Raw genomic sequence first — 21,665 nt, 5'->3', positions numbered from 1 at the left:
CACCAGGCCTTGGGATTAAGCAGTGGCTGTCCAGGCCTGTTGGGCTAGAGGTTGGCACAGGCTCTGCTTATCCATTTAGGGTGCCTGTAAACACAAGAGGTAACTGCTAAACAAGAGGTACCTGCTTCAGCCCCAGTAGACCATAAGCTGGTCCTAGATTCACTCAGTGTCTCCAGCAGTTGTGCAGACAACAGTATCCTTGGCCACCTCATAACCATCCTGCCAATCAGAGGCCAGCACAACCCAAATGAGGCCATTGAAAGGCACTGGATGCCCAGATATCACAACCTGGTACCAGAAGTGATGACAGCCGGCAGGCTCTGTTCCTAAACACTTGGTAAGGAACACTGGGATGCCTAGCTTCATTCAGTGACACAGCAGTTGTAGTCCGAACCCCTTGGGACCCCAGCTTGTCCCTGGTCTGGGCTAGCTGGCTGACATCTGGCCTTAGAAACCACAGTGAGGGACCCACAAGCTGTTGGTGGAAGTGCTGCTTCAGGTCTGATTTGAGCCACTCCACAGCCACCTACTCTCCATAGAGGGGTGACTGCTCTTCTACCAGGGCACTTTTGGCCATGGCAGCAGATGAAATGGTATGTGCTGAACTTGAGTAGCTCAATCTGAGAGGGCACAGACCCAGGGCTGGGTAGTAGCAACGTCTTCCGAAGGCAGGGACTGAGCGGCTGAGTCAGCCCGTGTACCCTCAACTCGAACTTCTCCATGCTTCAGCATACCAGGAGCTGGCAAGAAGGCCACAGCTGGTGGTTGTGAAGCGTAGTAATGGTGGCTGGGCATCATGCTGTGAGCCATAGGATGCATAGGCAGAGCTGCGGCTCAGAACTCACAGGTGTCCCATGCGCTGGAAGAGTGGGATCAGTTGGAGCCCTGGGGTAGTTGTCTGATAAATACCTTGGACCCTGACTGTGGCACACTGCCTACTCAGCATGGGGGTGGCCCGCCATACTTTGCCTGTTGACCTGCACCAGCAGATGGCAGTCTCTTTTACCGGCACCACCATAGCTGCCTTGTTCTCTGGATTCACCCTATCACACCATCGCTCACACTCCCATTTGGGAAATTAATGTGGGCTTCTGATTCTCTGTCCTCTACCGATTTCTTAAACCTTAAGGATGATTCTACAAGAATTGCTGAATTTATAGTAATTACTAAGCTCTTGCAATGAGAACTCTGCCAGTCTTTAGTGTCATGAGTTAACTGCTTCCGATATAACAATCAGGCATCTACTACTCAGTACACTCCAACAGGTTATAAAACCATTAACTAAAGGTCACTGTACTGGCTGGTTTTATGTGTCAATTGAAACAAGCTGGAGTTATCCCAGAGAAAGGAGCCTCAGCTGAGAAAAAGCCTTCATGAGATCCAGCTGTAAGGCATTTTTTTCAATTAGTGATCAAGGGGGGGAGGGCCCAGCCCATTGTGGGTGGTGCCATCCTTGGGCTGGTAGACCTGGGTTTCTATAAGAAAGCAGGCTGAGCAAGCCAGGGGAAGCAAGCCAGTAAGTAAGTAACATTCCTCCATGGCCTCTGTATCAGCTCTTGCTTCCTGACTTGCTTGAGTTCCAGTCCTGACTTCCATTGGTGATGAACAGCAATGTGGAAGTGTAAGCTGAATAAACCCTTTTCTTCCCAACTTGCTTCTTGGTCATGATGTTTGTGAAGGAATAGAAACCTTGACTAAAACAGTCATACAAAGAGAACTAATGATTTATTATTATAGCTACTAGGACTGAATATAAAATATTGACTGGGTTTATCTAAACAAAACTTCACTAGTAACTTAGTTATGGCTTTTAACTCTTGGTGAATCTGTGGGGCTTTGACAAATAATGGATATTTAGCCAGATTAATTACTTCTAATGAATATGCATGCAAACATTTTTTGTTGTAAACTTCTAATCGATTTATGATTTATGATTTGAATTTATGTGTAAACTTGTGATAACTTTTTACCATGTGATCATGTATTCTGAAAGATGAATAAGTGTTGAGAACAAAGAGAGGATAGTATAAGTCTCTTTATCCCTTTTCTTAGCATTCTCCTTGTCCCGATTTTTTTCATCCTATCTATCCCCCTTTTCTTAGATCCCTAATCCCCTTTTCTTACAAGCCCCTTCTCCCATTTTCTTAGAGAACTTTCATAGTAAACTTTTTAGAGAGAACTTAGAAATAAAAGCTAAATTCACTTTTGCCTAAGCCAGCAGCTTTCAATACTCAGAACAAGCAAAAAGGTTTTTAAAATCTTTTAGAAGCTATGAACAAAATGTCTGGAGACAATCAGTCTTTAAAGCTACCCTGGAGTCCAACTCTGTGTCTCCTTTCAATCCACTCCAGGCCAGGAAGCTCCAGGCAGTTTGCCAACATTCTGTGTTACTCTTTTGATTAACTGTTAGAAAAAATTTGTGTGTAATTATTTTATAATTTAATACCAAATTTCTAAATTTTATCTTAACAATATTATAAAAATTATTATAATACTTCTTACACCATAGAAGATATTTTTTAAGAGTATGCAATAGTGTTTAGAGGAGGAAAAAATCTATACAATGCAACTGAAATAAAAGCTTTAAGTTACATACACATTTTTTCATGTTTCTTATTATCCAATAAATGAAAACAGAGGATAAAGGACAAAAATATAATTTATTGTATTAAGTTATTAATTGGAATAAAAATGATCAATGTCTAAGTTAAAATTTTGTTTGTAAATATTCCTCTTAAGAATATAAAATATTGTTAGGAAAAGAGAAGGTTCTATGAAAATATGTACTTTGAAATCAATTTTCATCAGTTATAAAAAGGGACAACAGCTTGTGGGGCATTGGTTAAGTTTCATTTTGCCTTTTATACTTAAAAAATGCTGGTTTGGCTCAATGTTTTAATTACTAGCACCATTACTATTTTTTTTTCTGGGAAAGAGAGAACATATTTTGTCTATAAAAATAAAACACAGGCTTGATACCCTGACACCATACCTTAATGTCAAACTGTAGGTACCACCTGTCCATTGATACCCTGACACCGTACCTTAATGTCAAACTGTAGGTACCGCTTGTCCATTGATACCCCAATACCATATCTTAATGTCAAACTGTAGGTACCGCTTGTCCATTGATACCCCGACACCGTACCTTAATGTCAAACTGTAGGTACCGCCTGTCCATTGATATCCAGACACTGTACCTTAATGTCAAACTGTAGGTACCGCTTGTCCATTGATACCCCGACACCGTACCTTAATGTCAAACTGTAGGTACCGCTTGTCCATCTCCTTAGAAACCACACTCTCTATGACGTCTACGGGCACAAGCTGAAAGCATTCATATGCAGGGCAGAAAATGTTATGGGCTTCACCTTCTTGAATTTTCAGATTTAAAAACCTATTAAAATATCAGTTGACAAAAAAAAGAAGAGGATATAAGTTATTTGTATATCCTAAGAATGTTTTCTTTTTGAAGATTGTCTGTGAGAGTGTATTAAAATAATACCAAAAGCTATATGGTGTAATGGTATTCACCGAGACCCGGTTTACTCTTCTTCCCTCGCTCTGCCACACAGCGTATACAGTGTACAAGCAAGAAAAAAAACTTTTAAAGTCTGTATTTTAATGAAAAAAAATTGAGACAAGTTCTTATGTATCCTAGAAGGACCTTAAACTTGCTATATAACTGAGAATGTCCTAGAACTTCTTGCTTCCCTTCATATATGTTGTTGGGATTACAGGTATGTATGTGCCAAGCAGACCAGGTTTATTTGATCCTAAGGTTGGAACTCATGCATGCTAGCCAAGCATTCTCTTGAGATACATTTCTAGCCATGGATTATACTGTATTTAGCAATTCTAGAGAAAACAAATGGAAACCAGGCAACTAAATTATAACTGCCTGGTGTCATGATCAACAACTTTCATTTTCCTATCGTCTTCCTTTAGTGCTGCCTATTAATTTCACTGTACTTAAGAACAGAGGGAAGAAATACCAAGGGATATGAAAGACTGCACTGCACATGAGGCTTACTATTGGAAGAATGTCTGTGTGGGCAGAAAGAGTAAGTTCCTTTGACGTCGTTGGCATAGAAGCCTCAAAGCATCTGGCTATGGTCACAAGGCAGAGGAGATGGTAAAAGTGAGACAGATGGGCTTTCGAGCTTTTTAAGACCCTTTAAAAACTATTCTTCATTAAGAGCCAAGTTTTATTTTTCTACGTGCTACTGAAAGAGTGTTCTTAATTTTTTACACTTATTTACTCATGTGAGGTGGGCATGCACACTAACTACAGTGTGTGTGTAAAGGGTAGAGGACAACTTGCAGGAACCCCCCTCTCATAACGTGGCTTTGGAGAATCAGTCAGGTCGCCATGCTTAGTGGGCAAATGCCATTACTTGTTAAGCCATCAGTCCCCTGAAGACTGATCTTAATTTTAAAAGATTTTTCTTAACTCAATACAACTACTCAAATTGTTTTACTGGTGTCTGGTGTGACAAGAGCTGTCATGGGTCAGGTGGAGAATGCTAAGTAGATGGTATAATATCAAGGAAAATAATAAGAACAAAATTTAATCCACACCAAATCATTTTTCTGGTCAGTATTTGGTAAGAAATAGGGACAGTTTCTATGATTCTAGTTATATGAAAAAGGTCCTTAAAGGTCAATTTTCACATCAGAACCACCAGTGGTTAAAACCTAGCTATCGCTCCCTCAGACAATATAGTTAAGACTTTGAAACTAAATACCCAGAGTAGAATTTCTGCTCAAGAACTGTATCAAAAATTGCTTTAGTATGTGAGTTTGACTCTTATGAATTGGTTGACTTGTATTAGCTACACTGACTTGATCCTAAAAGATTTAAAAGTCTAGTCTATGTTTAAAATCTAAAACAAATGGGTATACTTATGTATTCTGACTTTCTGAAAAGCATGTCTTTCCCTCCAATTGAAGTCTTGCTTCACACTGTTTCAGAAAACATCAAAGTTAACCAAATGAAACCGGAACACAGATCAGTCCATTTTATAATATACTCAGGGGTGAGGGGGTGGGAGATGAGGACAGAGAGGCAGAAATGTGCAAGTACATGTACATGTGGGTGCATTTGTATTTGTGTGTGTGTGTGTGTGTGTGTGTGTGTGTGTGTGTGTGTGTGTGTGTGTGTAGGCCAGATGACCTGAGGTGTTATTCTAGAAATACTATCATCCGCCTCCTTTGAGGTAGAGCCTCTCACTAACATGGAGCTAGTGTTAGTTTTTAAAAATGAGGATCGACTAGCTGGCCAAGGAGCTCCAGGGTTCAGACTTTTCTGCCTCTAACACTGGGTCTGTAAGTGCATGCTATTATGTGTGTTCTGGGAAGGGAGCTTGGTTTCCAATGTGTGGGCAGCTACTTTACCGACTCTTGAACCTGATGAGCAAATTTGGGAAGCTAACAGACACTCCTTATCTGGATTATGTGACAGTTCCATGGTGCACACATCTTTAATGTGTAGATGGATATATAACAATTGTACCACAGCAAAACTGCGAATAAAACAATACAAAACAAAACAAAAAACAAATGCAGCAAACCACCAGGTATTGCTAACTCCTTCACGTAATGCTCCCCACATCCCTACACTTGGTACCCAATATTCCATGAAAAAAATAGCATTAAGTATAGTAAGAGATGAATAAGCTACTCATACTCACGACTCCCAACAGCCTCTACAAAAATCATGTCCACAGGGCATATCCACGGGATCTTCAAATACAGAAATACTGCACATACAAATGTCACACTGGAGATGTACAAGAAAAATGACTTAACAGGGTCTCACTCCAAAGAGAAGCAATATATTAATTTTGTTCAATAGTGTAAAGACAAAAATATAAAGTAATTATAAATCTTTAAAATTTAAGTTTCAAAACTACAAAATTGACTGTCTTTTTGATATTTCCCATTTAATCAAATTTACCTATTAATCAGCATTGAGCATTAGGAAAGGGAATTATAAGAAATCAATCATTAGCATCTATTCAGGTCAAGATCATATGGCATGCTACAAAGTAATCACGTCAGCATGGTATCTTTCATTTTGTGCTTACTGTGGAAAATACACAGTAGTAGAGAAACTGTGTCTTGAACACAACAATTCAGGATAGTAAGAGTAGAAATTTGGGTTGGGGATGTGGCTCAGTGGTACAGTGCTTGCCTAGAAGGGTTGATCACCTGAGTTTAAGTAACAGCATCTCTTAACTCAACACACCCCTCAACACACACACACACACACACACACACACACACACACACACACACACAAAATAGCAAGATAAAGTGTTCAAGCAAGTAAGTCTGATACAAAATTATGTTACCTTTAACATGACCTAGGAGAAGCAAACTTTGTTACAAATGTGAATTACATAAAATAGCATTTTTCCTTCCCAAATAGTTCCTACAATAGACAAAGGGAGGCTTTCTTATTTATTGCAACTTTCCAGTGGCTAAAGCAGTCAAATGCATCATAATCTCCCACACAGCACAGCAGCAGGGTGCTGTTTGCTTATTGTACACAAGGGCAGAACTGTTGCCTGTTAAAGGAAAAGCATTTATTAGGAAAATGCACTGAATGAACTCAGAAACTTTGCTAGAACAAGCATATGATCATCAAAATATATTATAAATGCTTTAAAATATTAACATTCAGTGAAGTATTTCAAAGTTTTCATTTTAGGTTAAGTATGCATACTGTACACTAAGTTTTAGTATTTCAGTATGCTTTACTTGAATACATTGAATACTTTTAGGTAAAAATGTAGTATATGTTTTTTCCAAACTGTTCTGAGGTGAGAAAATAGTTTGCTTTCCAACCTATAATGCTGAGATTACAAAATTATTCTATAGTAGTAAGAATTTGCAAAAGCACAAAAATAACCAAGCTTTCAAACAAGATAAGATATTGTTACAGCAATACAACCAACCAGTCCACAGGACAGTATCACAGAGCTTAAACGTTGAGAGACTAAAAGCTATGGGAAATATACTAAGCCATACCAAACTGGTATCTAAATCCCCAGGAGACAGACTGATTTCGTCTGGAGAGGTGACAGAGGACCGGGTAGTCCTCGGAGTTCTCGGGGAAGGCAGCGTGTCCCAGGCATTGTACCCGCTAGGTGGTGGGGTTGGCATCTGCACACCTGACCGTTGGCAGCAGTTCTCTGGGTTGGACATCCAAGCTTCAAGCAATTTCTCCCTGTCCCAATCTTTAGGAAAAACAAAACAGGTATCTAAGAAAAATCAAAAACTGTAATGTTTTGAAACCTACTAAAAACTGGAATAGGATAAATGAAGAAGATACTAGTTAAAAATCAGAGAACTTATATATAATAGTTACTGCAAGGGCATGCCTATGTAGACCAAAGTTAGTAATATTTTAAAATGGAATTTAAACTCTTATTACTAGTACCAATATGTTAATAATGTCCTCAAAATTCCTGTCATTTTCTACTATTATTTTAAGTAAATGTTACACTTAGAATTCTTTTACTAATTTTTTTGGTAGAGGTTTAATTTAGCCACTTTCCTCTTTTAGTACAATTTTATGATTGCCTTCATATGATCTCTAGTTGTGAAGGTCATTTGGTAAAGGGTCTGATATTAGAAGGACTTCCCAAATAAATTCAGTTATAATTAAAATTTTAATGAATTAATTTAACTTAAACATGAATTAATTTCAAACAGATAATCTTTCTGTGATATTTATAAAATAGTTAAGTAAAATCTTATTATAAAGTCAAGTCATAAAAATCCAAAATTAAAAAATAATTAACAAGCTAGAATACTCAATAATTTTTCTTGGGGTTATATTATAGCACATTTATTATATAATAATGTTTTCAGTTATTTAGATTAAAGAAATTAAGAAAGTTATTTAATTTACCCAAGCTCAGAAAGAGACTTGAAACCTCTTTTAGGATTCCAAGAGTGTGACTTTTTCACCACTGGAGACTGTCAAGTGTATTAACAGAACGGTATAAGCTAGTCATACCACTGATTCATAAGATCCTAGGTCAGCCCACTACTGCAATACCCGGATGGCCATGCCTGTCTAAACACTAACTGCAACTGCTAATGGTATCAAGCTAGGTACTGATCAGCAGATGAACAGATAAAAAAAACACCTCTCCCACATGCCAGACCAACACACACACACACACACACACACACACACACACACACCCCACTAACACAATTTTTTAAAGTTCTACTAGAAACTACGTATAATCTATTAAACCTTTTTATGTAAAGTTATGACCTTTTTTTCTACTATTCTGCTTCTATTCTATTTCTTATGCCCCACCACATAGGAAAATACTGTCTATAATTTCTGCCATTTCCTTAGTATACACAGAACTCCGCATACAGTTACTATCTCCCTTTTCTTTGTTTTAGTAGTATGGAAAAGCAATTTTAAAAGTTACCTGCCTTTTAAAATGCTCTCCAAGCAATCTGATTTAGATTTCAGGAAAAGAAATTCTTCATATAAGTTGTATCAGTAGTGGCTCATTACATTATATAATCTCAGATGAGAATGTCCCGCACACATTCAGTGCAAGTTCAATGCACAAGAATACTGAATAGGAACATTCAGTCTACTTGACAAAGAAAACACCGCAAGTCAAGCTAAACTGGCACCAGAAAAACCATTTGTTGTACAATAAGGCCAACCTCAATGAAGTACTAGAACACAAAGGCGGATGACATACACCACAAAAGCAGCTAGATATCTAGAAAGTGGGCGAGGATCATGAAAGGTCACGCATAGCACCAGTATATTCAGAGAGTAACAAGTTCTGGCATGTCTAAGACGGAAAAGGAGATGTCGGAGAGGAGAGACAGCCTGAGAGCAAGAGAACACTTACGTAGATGTACACTGCTACAGTTCAACATCACTGTACCCCCACGGCCAGTCAGTAAAATAGACCAATGAGCCAAACACACAGTTCTCAAAACAATAAAAAGACCAACACACATCTTAAAAGTATTCAACATCTTTAGCCACTAGGATTCCATCAAACTCTATTCAGAATGACTGAAGAATAAAACAATAGTGAACAAGAATGTGGAAATCAGAAACCCTTATTCACTGACTGCTGAGCTGTTCAATGGTAGAGCCACTGTGCAAACCAGCACGTACATTTCTCAAAAACTGGAAATAAGATTCCCACATATGACACAGCTTCTGGGCACATACCCAGAGGGTTCCATAGATATCACAGACACCTGCCTATCCATGCTTATTGCTACTACTCTAGTCACAAAAGCAAGGAAATGGAACCAGTTTACATAATACAAACAAATGAAGAGATAATAAAAATGTGGCATACACACACTGAGATTTAACTTATCTGTAAAGAAGAATTAAATTGTAAAGTTTTCAGGAAAATGGCTAAGTCTATAAATTATTATATCGAATAACCCAGATTTAGAAAGACAAACACTGCATGTTCTCTTATAAATGGGTCCTAATCTCTAATTTATATATAAACTAAATATATGAATAAATATTATATGCCATGAGATAGAAAGGGGGTGAGATGGAAAAAGCTAAAGGAAACAGGGAGGGTCTTAGAACACAGAGACATGGGACTGTTGGGACGACAATGATTGGCAGGAGAATGCGATGACACAGAGGGAGGAGGATCAACAAAAACGAATTATGAATGAAAAAAATATCATAAAACCTTTTACTCTATATGCTAACATAAAAACAAAGTAAAAAAAAATCTACATACATGTGGTTAACTGACGTTTTAGGTGAAGGTCAATGAAGGAGAGAAGGGTAGAGGTTTTAGTAGAGGTTAAATCTCCACGCCAAAAAAAAAAAAAAAAAAAAATTATAATTTTAATCCGTTTCTTGTAAAAATGAACTAAATTTTATTATAAAACTGAATCTTGAGATGTAGCTTAGTGGTAATGATCTTTCCTAGTATACAAAGACTCCAAGAATTGATCACTTACTAACAGCACCAAAAAAGAAGAAAACACAAAGAAACCTAAGAAAAGTCAGGCATGGTGGCACACAACTGTGATCCCAAGACTGGGGAGGCTGAAGCAGGAGAATTGCTGTAAGTTAACAAACCAGTCAGGAAACCAACCTCCTTAAAATTCAGGACAAAATCTTTATAACTTTAGGTTAAACAAAGACTTTATTAGGTAACAACAACTTATCCATAAGATAAATAAACTAATGTTTTTTAACAAAGTTTCTGTTAGAAAGTGAAAGACACTTTTTTAAAAATCAGGAAACCAATAGTTAGTGAATCTGAAATAGTGCATCCCCAGGATTAGTTTACATTTATTCATTGATATGCAACTTTAAGAATCAACTTCCTTTCTAAATTAAGCCCTACACAATTTTCCCATTTTTCTCCAAAACCCCTGTTGCAACACAGTAAGGCACAAACTGATGTCTAATAACTTTTCTTAATCCAACAAAATGATAAGTGGCTGTAGTGAAGCTGTTTGTATTTTAATGTTAATTCCACTTCCTCAAGAAGGGCTGCCTAGTCACATGACTATAACTGAACCTTCCCATTTTAATAAGTAAAATAAAGGAAAGTCAGTGACAGGGCGGGTCCAGGGAGGCAGAAAGGGTGAGAGGTCTAAGGAGGTGAGAGGATGGAGGTGGAAGGTTGTGGCAACATTGAGCTTTCCAAGGACCAGCTAGACCCAGGTGGGATTTATTGATGTTAAATAGCTGTGAACATTAAGGATTTTATAGGTCTAATAGCTCATGTAGAAGGGCAGCTTGTATCTTTGTCTATTTGATGCAATCTTGTTGTGTAGAGGGTTTGTGGATTGAGAGTTGAATATATTATTCTGTATGAAAAGCTATCGAGCTGTAGAGTTGTGTTTGTGGGATTTTGGGGTAGAGCAACACCCAGGCCAGAGGCGGAGAACAGGCGCTAGTACACCACCAAGGGAAGGGAGTTGTGCTGACAAGTTGGGCTGTGGTGGCAGCTCAGACCTGGCGCCAGAGGAGTGCACCCTCAGGGCTGGTAAAGAGATAAACCAATTTTTATTTTTTAATATTTACTGCAACAATGAGTACAATGAGTGTTACAATGGTGCATTACACAATATAAATAAACCAGATCAAGGGTGTGTGTGTGTGTGTGTGTGTGTGTGTGTGTGTGTGTGTGTGTGTGTATGAGAAAGAGAGAGAGAATTATAGAAATGATATTAATACCTGTCTGGAAAATCACAAGATATAAGACACAAAGACATGAGTTGAGTAGAATAAGCTGGGTTCAATGTCTGGCAAAAGGAAGTAGCTTATACAAGTCCTACAAGCCGCAGCCACAGATGATGGATGGAACATAAATCATAAGACACTAGTGAGCAACAAAGAGCGGCAGAAAATGGAGAGCACTGGTTCTTGCCCAACTGAGAGAGCACAGTGCCTGGTGTGACAGTCCAAGGCATCACGCACAAAGTGGTAACAATTAACAGTAGAGTCGTAGTTGTGCGATTAGAAGGTTATGTAGACTAGCATTCAGAGGTGTCAAGTTTTATGTTAATATTAATATTTAAAAACATTATTTGCACATTAACCTTACTATTGTTGAAAACAATGGTGATTTTTTTCTCATATAAATAACAGTATTTTCAGACTCACATAAAACATTACTACAAAGAAAGAAAGAACAATCCAGTTTAGTTTTTTTTATTGTGAAATTAACAACTGTAAAAAAAGTTCATTTCTACTTGCTTTTCCTTTTATGTATTTAAATTTGAAAATAATATTGCCAAAGTCTACTTTTGTGTTAGGTATTTGTCTATAACTATAATCTGTCAGGGCACTATATCTGGAATATATAGTTCATTCAGTTCCTCAAAACTTTCTCTTTTCTGCCCTCTAACTGGAAGCAATGGTACACAGTGTAAAGATCAGCTTGGGAAATCGGCTGTCTAGAATCCAAATTTCCACGTGTTACTTATTTAACTGTATAAAGTTAGGTAAGATCTAGAAAAGTTATAACCACTTGACTCAATCCTTTCAACTCTAAGTGTTTCTTGAGCCCTCAGTAAAGACCTGTAAAACCAACAGAATCATCAACAACTGCCACTGAGTATTATCAACTCCTAAGGTTCCCTTCAGACTGAAGTAAAAATAAATTAATATAAAAATATTACCTTCCAAATTAAAAAAATTCTTATAGTCATTTAAAGTGGTAATTATAACAAATTAAAAATGTTTAGGATATATTGAAGAAATTTTAATAAAAATGATTATTTAAAATATATTAAATATTATCAAAGTGTAAAGCATACAAAATAATTAATCTTCTTGTGTGACTTCTTAAAATAGTTTCATCATATCATCTCTTCTTTGGTTGTTTTGCTTTGTTTTTTTGAGACAGGGCTTCTTGTGTCTCCCTGGCTGTTCTGGGACTCATTGTATAGACCAGGGTCTGACCTTGAACTCAGGGATCCCCCTGCCTCTGCCTCCTCTGGGATTAAAGGTGTGCACCATTCTTGTTTGTTTGTTTCTTTACATTTGTTCCGTTTCTATGCATGTCTGTGTCAGATCCCCTGGAACTGGAATTACGGACAGCTGTGAGCTGCCATGTGTATGACTATTATTTGCACCTAGGGGTGGCTGAACGGCTAAATTCAGGCCAATGAAATGCATATAGGAATGATACATGGCACATCTGGGATGGGCTCAGAAACTACCACACCTGTTCTTCCCTTTCTGACTGGTGGCCCTGACTGACTGTGTGGAGGACAGCCCCAGTTCACACTATGATGAAAATGCTTTCAACCATACATGTAATTAGCAGATCCTAGGTGTTAACATAGTTCTTACCCACAGAGGACATGTTTTAAGACTTCCAGTAGAATCCTGTGGATAGCACTACATCATACATACATAATTCTAAGTGCATGAGTATCAAGAACTTTAAAAAAAATCTTATACACATATAACTGGTGATAAGGTTCAGCTTATAACTTACTAACAACTAGTACTCTAACAAAACTTCCAACATTAAGTTGCTATTACTGAATAAAGCCAGCCAGGGTCCTTAGACACTAGTTTGTCCTATGTCCAGGCTGATCTGACATGGAGACCTCACTGATGAGGGGGTTGGAGGACAGCATACAGCTCCAACACTGAAACAAAGACTGACTGGAATGCCTGGCCTGGATGTGTGCCATTGCAGGCCATTCTGAATGGTGTGCAATTAAAAACATACTTTGTTTCTTGAACTTTCTATGTGGTAATTATGGACTTTATCGGAGTAGGGCCAACTAAAGCCACTGAGAGCAAAACCTGTGAGGGTGAATGAGATACTGTGTGAGGATGTATACATCCACTGATGAATAGTTCCATTTTTCTGCCACGTCAGCATTTTATATTTTAAGCATTTATTTGTTTTTATTTTTAGGTTCTTGAGTTGCAGTGCCAGCTGTCCAGAACTTTGTTATGTAGCCCATAGCGATCCTCCAATCTGTGACTCCTGAGTGCCGAGTACATTTAGTTACTTTGAGACAGAGTAGCTATGTAACTTATGGCAGTCTTGAACCTCTGCCTCCTAAGTCATAGGATTTTAAATGTTCTTCTAACTCCCAGATTCTGTACAAGTTCTCATATTAGATTGTTAGGTATTGCTAAAAGGAGACTATTCTACTACTAAATTGTATGACTTTAAAAAGCTTTCTTTCTTCTTTTGGGAGATGGAGCACCAGGTAGCCCAGGTTAGCCCCAAGTTTTCGATTTAGCTGAAGACGACACCAAGTGTCTGATCACCCTGCTTATATCTCAGAGTGTTGAGATTACAAGTGTATGTTACCATGTCTAGATTAATGGGTTCTAGGGATAAAGTCAGGCCTTCATATATGCTAAACAAGTGTTCTACAAGCTATATTTGAGCTATATCCATAGTCCAAAAAGGCTATCAAGAACTTCTACATTTAAGTTTTTTGACTCAAGAATTTTTATAACTTTATTTTAAAAAACAAAGATAAATGTACAGATTTTTAAGCATTTTTGCATAAAAGTATACAAATACATTTTTATAAGGTTGTAATTAAGTATTTGTGGGTACATATACACATATGTATATATGTAACAATAATATAGGAAAAGAGGTTATTAATTTGGGGAGATAGGAGAGAAACTGGGAGGGGCTGTAGGAAGGAAAGGGGGATGTGACAGTTCTATTTTCATTAAAATATATATTTTTTTCTTTTTTTCTTGATCTTCACACAGTCTGTGAGTTGTTTCTGGGGTGTTCAGAGCTTTCTGGGGTTAGTATCCAATTATCAGTGACTACATATTATGTCTGTTCTTTTGTGACTGGGTTATCTCACTCAGGATGATATTCTCTAGATGCATCCATTTTCTTGAGAATTTCGTTAGGCCATTGTTTCTGATAGCTGAGTAGTACTCCATTGTGTAAATGTACCACAATTTTTGAATCCATTGATCTACTGAAGAACATCTGGGTTCTTTCCAGCTTCTGGCTATTATAAATAGAGCTGCTATGAACATTGTGGTGCATGTATCTTTGTTGTATGTTGGAGCATCTCTGGGGTAAATGCCCAGAAGTGGAATAACTGGGTCTTCAGGTAGTACTATGTCCATTTTTCTGAGGAACCGCTAGACTGATTTCCAGAGTGGTTGTATCAGTTTACAACCCCACCAGCAGTGGAGAAATGTTCCTCTTTCTCCACATCCTCACCAGCATCTATTTATTGTCATCTGAGTTTTGGATCTGATTGGTGTGAGATGGAATCTCATGGTTGTTTTGATTTGCATTTCCTTGATGGCTAAGGATGTTGAGCACTTCCTTAGATGTTTCTCAGCCATTCGATATTCCTCCATTGAGAAATTTTTGTTTAAGTCTGTACCCCATTTTTTAATAGGGTTGTTTGATTCTCTGGTATCTCGCTTTTTGAGTTCTTTGTATACCTTGGATATTAGGCCTCTATCTGATATGGAGTTGGTAAATATCTTTTCCCACTCTGTTGGCTGCCGTTTTGTTTTCATGATAGTGTCTTTAGCTTTACAGAAACTTTGCAATCTCATTAAGTCCCATTTGTCAATCTTTGACCTTAGAGCTCGAGTTACTGGTGTTTTGTTTAGGAAATTTTCTCCTGTGCCTATGTGTTCTAAGGTTTTCCCTACTTTCTCATCTAATAGTTTCAGTGTACCTGGTTGAATGTGGAGATCTTTGATCCACTTGCACTTGAACTTTGTACAAGGAGATAAGAAAGGGTCTATTTTCATTCTTCTGCATGCTGAGTGCCAGTTGGACCAACACCATTTGTTGAATAGGCTGTCCTTTTTCCATTGAATGTTTACAGCTCCTTTGTCAAAAATCAGGTGACCATATATGTGAGGGCTCATTTCTGGATCTTCTATTCCATTGATCCATGTGCCTATTTCTGTACCAGTACCATGCAGTTTTCAGCACAACTGCCTTGTAATATAGCTTGAGGTCAGGGATAGTGATTCCCGCAGATGTTTTCTTGTTGTTGAGGATGTATTTCGCTATTCTAGTTGACTCAAGATTTAATTAAGAGTTTAAAAGATAATGGAGAAACAATTTTAAAGCAAAATCATAGATTTTTAAAAGCATTTCAAAGATGTTTATTCATGTCACAAGTACTTACTGATATTAATATACATTTGGTATTTTGGAAATACCCACTCAACCACTAAGGAGTTTCCAGGTTAATAAACAGGAAACACAAATAAAGACATTTACTATTTTAGTCTGGGGTTGCCTAGAGCCATTGGAAAACACATATTTCTGATAGTCTTAGAGATTGAAATATTGCTCTTCCAACTGTCTCCAGGTTGGTCTGCACACATGCAAATACACCCACATACCAGTACCCTGAACTATATAGTACAGGGTTGCAGCAGTGGGAAGGCTGAGGAAAAACTGGTCTAAGTGTGTGTGTGTGTGTGTGTGTGTGTTCGCACTGTATTGTACTGTGTATAGGGTATAATGGAAACATGAAGGGTCCCAGAAGATACAAGGTCAGAAAAATTCCTCAGAAGAGGAGGTTTTTAGGACAAAATGGAACACCTGGTAAAAGAACCGGAGAGACTAACAATCTAGATGAAGATATCTGTCATAGGTCTACTTTTAAAAGCTCCTTGGGTTTAGAGTGTGGGATCCAGTGAGGAACATTTGTGCATGAATGACAGGCTCAGACTGGCCTCTTCGAACGACATGCTGCACCAACCTGAAGATCAGAACTCAGGTCCTCCAGTGATAAAAAGTGCTGTGTCTAGTCATCAGTGGGAACGCACAAGCAGATGAGCGGAGCTGTGGTATTTAGGAGGAGAGATGATGGGACTGGTGGACACAACACAGGTGACAGTGAAGGACGGCACTCACGTCCCTGCAGGGTAACTAGCTGAGGCTGATGGCCACCCATGTGAGGAGATCAGATGAGGACACGCATACGTTACACAGAAAGTGAGAAAACGAAACATTTAGAAATACCGTCTAGAAAGCGTGGTTACAGTCTGACTGTAGGTATGCAGCTATTACAACTCAAGTCATTTACAAACCTTGGCGCATAGCAGTCCTCTCAGCAGTCCCAGACCCACCTCATAGGGCTTCCACTCTCTGAAACAGCCTTGCTGTTTAATTTCCCGGGCCATTCTTGGTATAGCAATGGCCTTGGTTCCTTGGTCCATACCCTGAAAGCCAGTGACAGAACCTGCAGACACTAGTACTGAAGATGCGACTCTGCAGGTTTACCCAACAAGATGGCAACACTGCTCCTTAATCCATGAGAAGTAACATTCTGTTTCAGTGTTTAGGATAAAAGCTTCCTGTTAAAAATAGACAACCAGAGCTCCAAAATAACTGGAATAGGACAGATATTTACTATTCTGTTTTTCAATGTATTTTTAGTTAAATATAGCACTTACTAAATATTTTAAAGTCAAAATAACTACGCAAGAACAGTATAATCCAGCATGTAACAACTTCCAAAGTGACAATCTGTGCTAAGAATCACAGGAGACTAAGAACAAATTTGGGGAAATTTTCATTAAGAAAAATACAACAACAGAGACAAAACCAGAGAACAGCTGGGGCAGTGGTGGTGCTGAGGAGGTGGAAGTGGAGATGGAGGCAGAGGCACTTTTCAATAAATGTAATTGATAAAACATTTTAATTGAGCCACAATCTGACACTTGAAAGACTTCAGGAAAAACTACTTAGTAACTCAATGTTAAAACGAAAGTAGAAATTTCTAATTTCTTCTTGATTTACAGCCACTGTATGCATCGAATACAAAGTGTTAGAGGATAAATGACTGTTAATCCAATATGTGCACAGAACAATGTAGGTGCCTACTGAAAAACCTTGTACATTTCCACACACACGATGCCATATCTAACTCTGAAGGTCAAAAGGCGCAGTGTTAGCAGAGGCATTAGACATCGTTCTCCTTACCGTGAGCTCGAAGCAAAGCTTCCGCAGTGAACAGAGGGGCCTGGAGCATGTCTGCCGTCTCCACAATAAGCATATCTTTTAACCTACGAAGGTCCTGGGGCCTCAGTCCTTCATATGGCTTTGGAAAGAAGAGAAACAAAGTTAAATTGGCTACTACAGTCTTAGAGAAGTAAGTATGGCAACTACTTAACACTGCAGCTTATGTGTAGATGTGGGAGGCCTTCGGCTCCACTCTTGGGGTGTAGTCTATCCTTCCCCAGTCCAGTCCACTCTGAACCAGGAAGCGTTTGCAGCTGTGCATGTGCTTTGTCATTCTCAAAAGGATCATGATGGGGAGACCACTGTACTCTACAGTACCACAGCTCTGGACACTATATGAAAAGCTATCAAATTATAATAGTACTTTACAATTTGAAACTATTTCTTATCTTTTGAGTTTTCAAAACGATCATGACAATCATTTCATCAGTTCTTAGGGACACATGAGCAGACTCTTCAAAAAGGTAAAGTCTGGGTTGATAAAATTCAACTTTCTGACCTCACAGATGTCTTCGAGCAAAGTCACATAAAAGATAAGTAGTATGTTAATGTCAGAAAAACTGACAACTCAACCATATGAAACTCTACCAAGATTTAATAAAACATCTATTATTTTAATCATACAGAAAAATGGCAATCCATAAATAAAAAGTTATAAAACATCAACATTCAAAAAGGTACAAAATTTTTACCTATTAACTTAGCCATGGTTAGAAAAACAAGATAAGGGCTGGAGAGATGGCTCAGCCACTGACTACTCTTTCAGAGGTCCTGAGTTCAAATCCCAGCAACCACATGGTGGCTCACAACCATCTGTAATGAGATCTAATGCCCTCTTCTGGTGTGTCTGAAGACAGCTATAGTGTATATAATAAATAAATCTTAAAAAAAAAAAAAAAAACCCAAGATAACACTTAATGCTGGTAAAGTTTTGGAGAACAGCTCTTCAGACTCACTAGGTGAATAAAAAATCTACATATAATTTAACAATTTGGTGTCACAAATTTTCCTTCAAAAAATTCATCTCTTATCCCACTGAATGAATCTCCTCCATGTAAACTTGTATAACTTGTAGTGTTACTTGGAAAAGAGGATAAATGCAAATAGCTCACATATGTATTAACAGACCTACAGGATACTTGTCTCAACACTTATTACTCATTTAAAATGGTTCTTCTGAGTATATAAAAATTCACAAGCATTAAGAATGAAAACTTCAAATAAAATATGTAGTATCATAACAACAGCAGAAAAATACACAAAGGACAAATGTTAAGATAATCCTATAAAATGCTGAGGATTACTTAAAAGTATCAGAATAATAAACTTTAAAAATAAAAACCCCAATTTGTCCTGCCAACAAATGTGCAGGGATAAAGATGGAGCAGAGGCTGAGGGAATGGGGAAGCAAAGACTGGCCCAACTTGGGACTCATCCTACAGGAGAGAGACAACGCCTGACATTACTAATGACACTCTGCTATGCTTGCAGACAGAGCCTAGCAAGACTGTCTTCTGAGAGGCTCGATGCAGCAGATGATAGAAACAGATGCAGCGATCCACAGTCAAAATATCAGCTGGAGCGGTCAAGGACACCTCAAGACCTTCAGAGTCAACTAAGCTGGTCCCATGGCAGCTCCCAGAGACTGAACCACCAAACAAAGAGCATGGAGTTAGGGACCCTACACGTTTGTAGCAGATGTGCTAACAGCAGTGGCTGTGCGCACAGTCTGCAGAGCTCTTTCCATTACAAATGAGGAACAAATGTATGTTAACATTTTCTGTCACATGCCATGTCCTACTTCATTTGTGTATATTTCTGTCATGGCTATCCCATATTGTGATTATATGAAATTAACTACAAAGAAATGAAAACTTAACCCAGGGTTCCAAATAGGAATATCATTTAATGAATACTGTAATTTAATCCTAATTATCACTAGAAGGGTGTCAAAAGCTTGTTGCTAAGCTAATGATAAAGCATACTTCCCCCTATAAAACACAATAAATCTCTTCACAGTTAAATCGGCAGAATTTGTTCCAAAAGTTTCATTCAACCTATCACCCAATTTCTTCAATGCATGCTCCAAGTTCAGCCACACCTTCCTAGGGATCCCACCCTGCTGCAGCAGTAAGTGTTCTTGGTATCCCCAATGGTGGTAACTGCATTTCCTGTTTATTTCCTAAGAATTCCTTTTCAGATTAGTCATCTTTCTACCTCCTTCATGTGAAGTAGAGAGGAAATAGCAAATTTAATCACAACAGTTAAACAAATATTAAAAAAAGAACACTTTCTTGCAATTCTGACAACATATGGAGAATTTGTATTTCCAATATTTAAGAGAAATATAAAGTAGCCTGCATACATTAAACTTGTAAATGCTTGAAGTTTTACAATGATGTGGGTGAGAAAGAAGCTCTTGAAGGACAAAGGCATACTGCCTTTATGAGCACACACCACACTCTCTAGAAAACTGCAGCAGAGTGGTAATTAGGTCATGTGACACATTTCAGTACACTGCTCAGTCTCCGGTGCACACTAGCTCTCCCTTCTGTGGCCAAGAGAAAAGCAAAGGTATCAGTCTTTTTCTTTTGCAAAGATAAGCTGTTACTATTTTCAGATTACAAGCAGGCAATAACCTTCCAAATAAAAGTCAAAACTGATACAAAAAGGGAAGCTAAATTAAAAAGAAGCCATGCATAAAAGCAGCTCTTCTGTATTGTGCCTATTACTGCTATGAAAGAACCACAGTAGACAGGAGCCACAGCCTAGTACACAAACTATTATTTTGATAACAGGTTAAAAAAAAAGATAGTTATCTTCAAAAACTATTTCAGAAGACTACAATATAAACAAATCATGACAAGCATATTTTTTCTATTACTTATTCCAGAACTGAAATTAGAAGGCCAATCCAGGTACAGATAGATAAACAAGTGCATTGTAAAAAAGAGATTTCTCAGTTAGGTGAAACATTTGGGGCTTCATTCATGACCTGAGTTTGATCTACCAATCCGAGGAGAGAATTTGTCCTCTCAAACACACACACACACACACACACACACACACACACACACACACACACACGAATGGCTCATACTCCCTATAATACCAGCATTAGCTGGTCCTGAGGTTAGCTTGGGACAGAAAGAGTTAGCACAGGAGTCTGCCGTGCCAGCTTCTTCTCTCACTTAGTTGTTGCTGCTTAAGTGTAGAGCATCCTACATATTTCCCTGACTAGAAGCTTTGCTCTTCTAAGGCACAGCCATTTAATTGTGCTGGCTAGACTATCGCTGCAGCATGAGGGTTCTCTGCTGGGTGAAGGACCCAGTGCGCTGCTGCTTTCTCTTTGTTCACTCAGAGGCAGACTGGACAGAACCTTTAAGATGCACATTTTACAGAGGCAGCATTTTAAGAGGCACATTTTACAGCAGCATTTTTTTAGAGTAAAAAAAAAAAACTTTTATTTCTTTAGGGTAAATACCACTGTGGAAATTATGTGCTTGTCTACTTTCAAATTCTTATATATGTTTCTCTGTTAGCACAGGTAGCCTATCTTTATTCCTTACTGATACTTGGACCCACCTAAAATTCTGTTGGTAAAAGCAGACAATTTTGTTGGATGACAGGATTAAGTAGATTGAAAAAACAATCCAAAATTATGATGACACCTAAATAATCTGATTTGTTAATTATTTTGCTCTTAAAATAGCGCTAACACAATTTGTCCTAAATTAAGATGTGCCAAAAGTTACAGTCTATGCCATATACTATCTATACCATAAAATGAAGGGAAACCTTAGCTCAAACATGAAGTTTTAAAATATTTAAATCAGATATGTTCATCAGTGAGAAAACAATCAAAATATGCAAACTATATTTCCAAACTTTGTAAAAATCAAAATGTTCACAATAAATTGTTAAGTCTAAAAAATGTGCAAGCCGTATGCAGTGGCACACACCTCCAGTCCTCGCACTTAGGGGATAGAGGCAGGAGGGTCTCTGGGGTTCAAAGACAGCTTGGTCTACATACTGAGTTCCAGGACAGCTAGGTCTTCATAGACAGACTGGGTAAATTCAATGTAACATACAATTTTATTTACATTAAAATTTGACTATAGTCTTGCTTCACTCTGACTGGGAGCTTCAAAA

At 38.0% G+C, this 21,665-nt stretch overlaps 1 protein-coding gene and 1 pseudogene across 3 annotated transcripts in view; both read right to left on the bottom strand.

Moving 5' to 3' along the window:
* The window catches only part of ANKIB1 (ankyrin repeat and IBR domain containing 1), a 101,484-nt gene that overhangs the window by 30,407 nt on the left and 49,412 nt on the right, over positions 1-21,665 (bottom strand). For both annotated transcript variants that reach the window (XM_080936457.1, XM_080936458.1), the window contains exons 5-8: positions 17,475-17,592; positions 7,036-7,244; positions 5,694-5,782; positions 3,253-3,397 (exon numbers count right to left, since the gene is read on the bottom strand). In XM_080936457.1, coding sequence (XP_080792583.1) covers positions 3,253-3,397; positions 5,694-5,782; positions 7,036-7,244; positions 17,475-17,592 — 561 coding nt within the window. The remainder of the gene's footprint in view (positions 1-3,252; positions 3,398-5,693; positions 5,783-7,035; positions 7,245-17,474; positions 17,593-21,665) is intronic.
* Positions 45-3,077, bottom strand: LOC308435609 (dead end protein homolog 1-like; annotated as a pseudogene). Its single transcript has 2 exons — positions 3,045-3,077; positions 45-1,063 (listed from the first exon to the last, which is right to left on the bottom strand). The product of its transcript is annotated as a dead end protein homolog 1-like (transcript).

This window comes from Micromys minutus (genome assembly GCF_963924665.1).
Source record: "Micromys minutus genome assembly, chromosome: 23".
NCBI classification, from domain to species: Eukaryota; Metazoa; Chordata; class Mammalia; order Rodentia; family Muridae; genus Micromys; species Micromys minutus.
The sequence above is the reverse complement of the archived record's forward strand: the minus strand, read 5'-3'. Positions and strand labels throughout refer to the sequence as shown.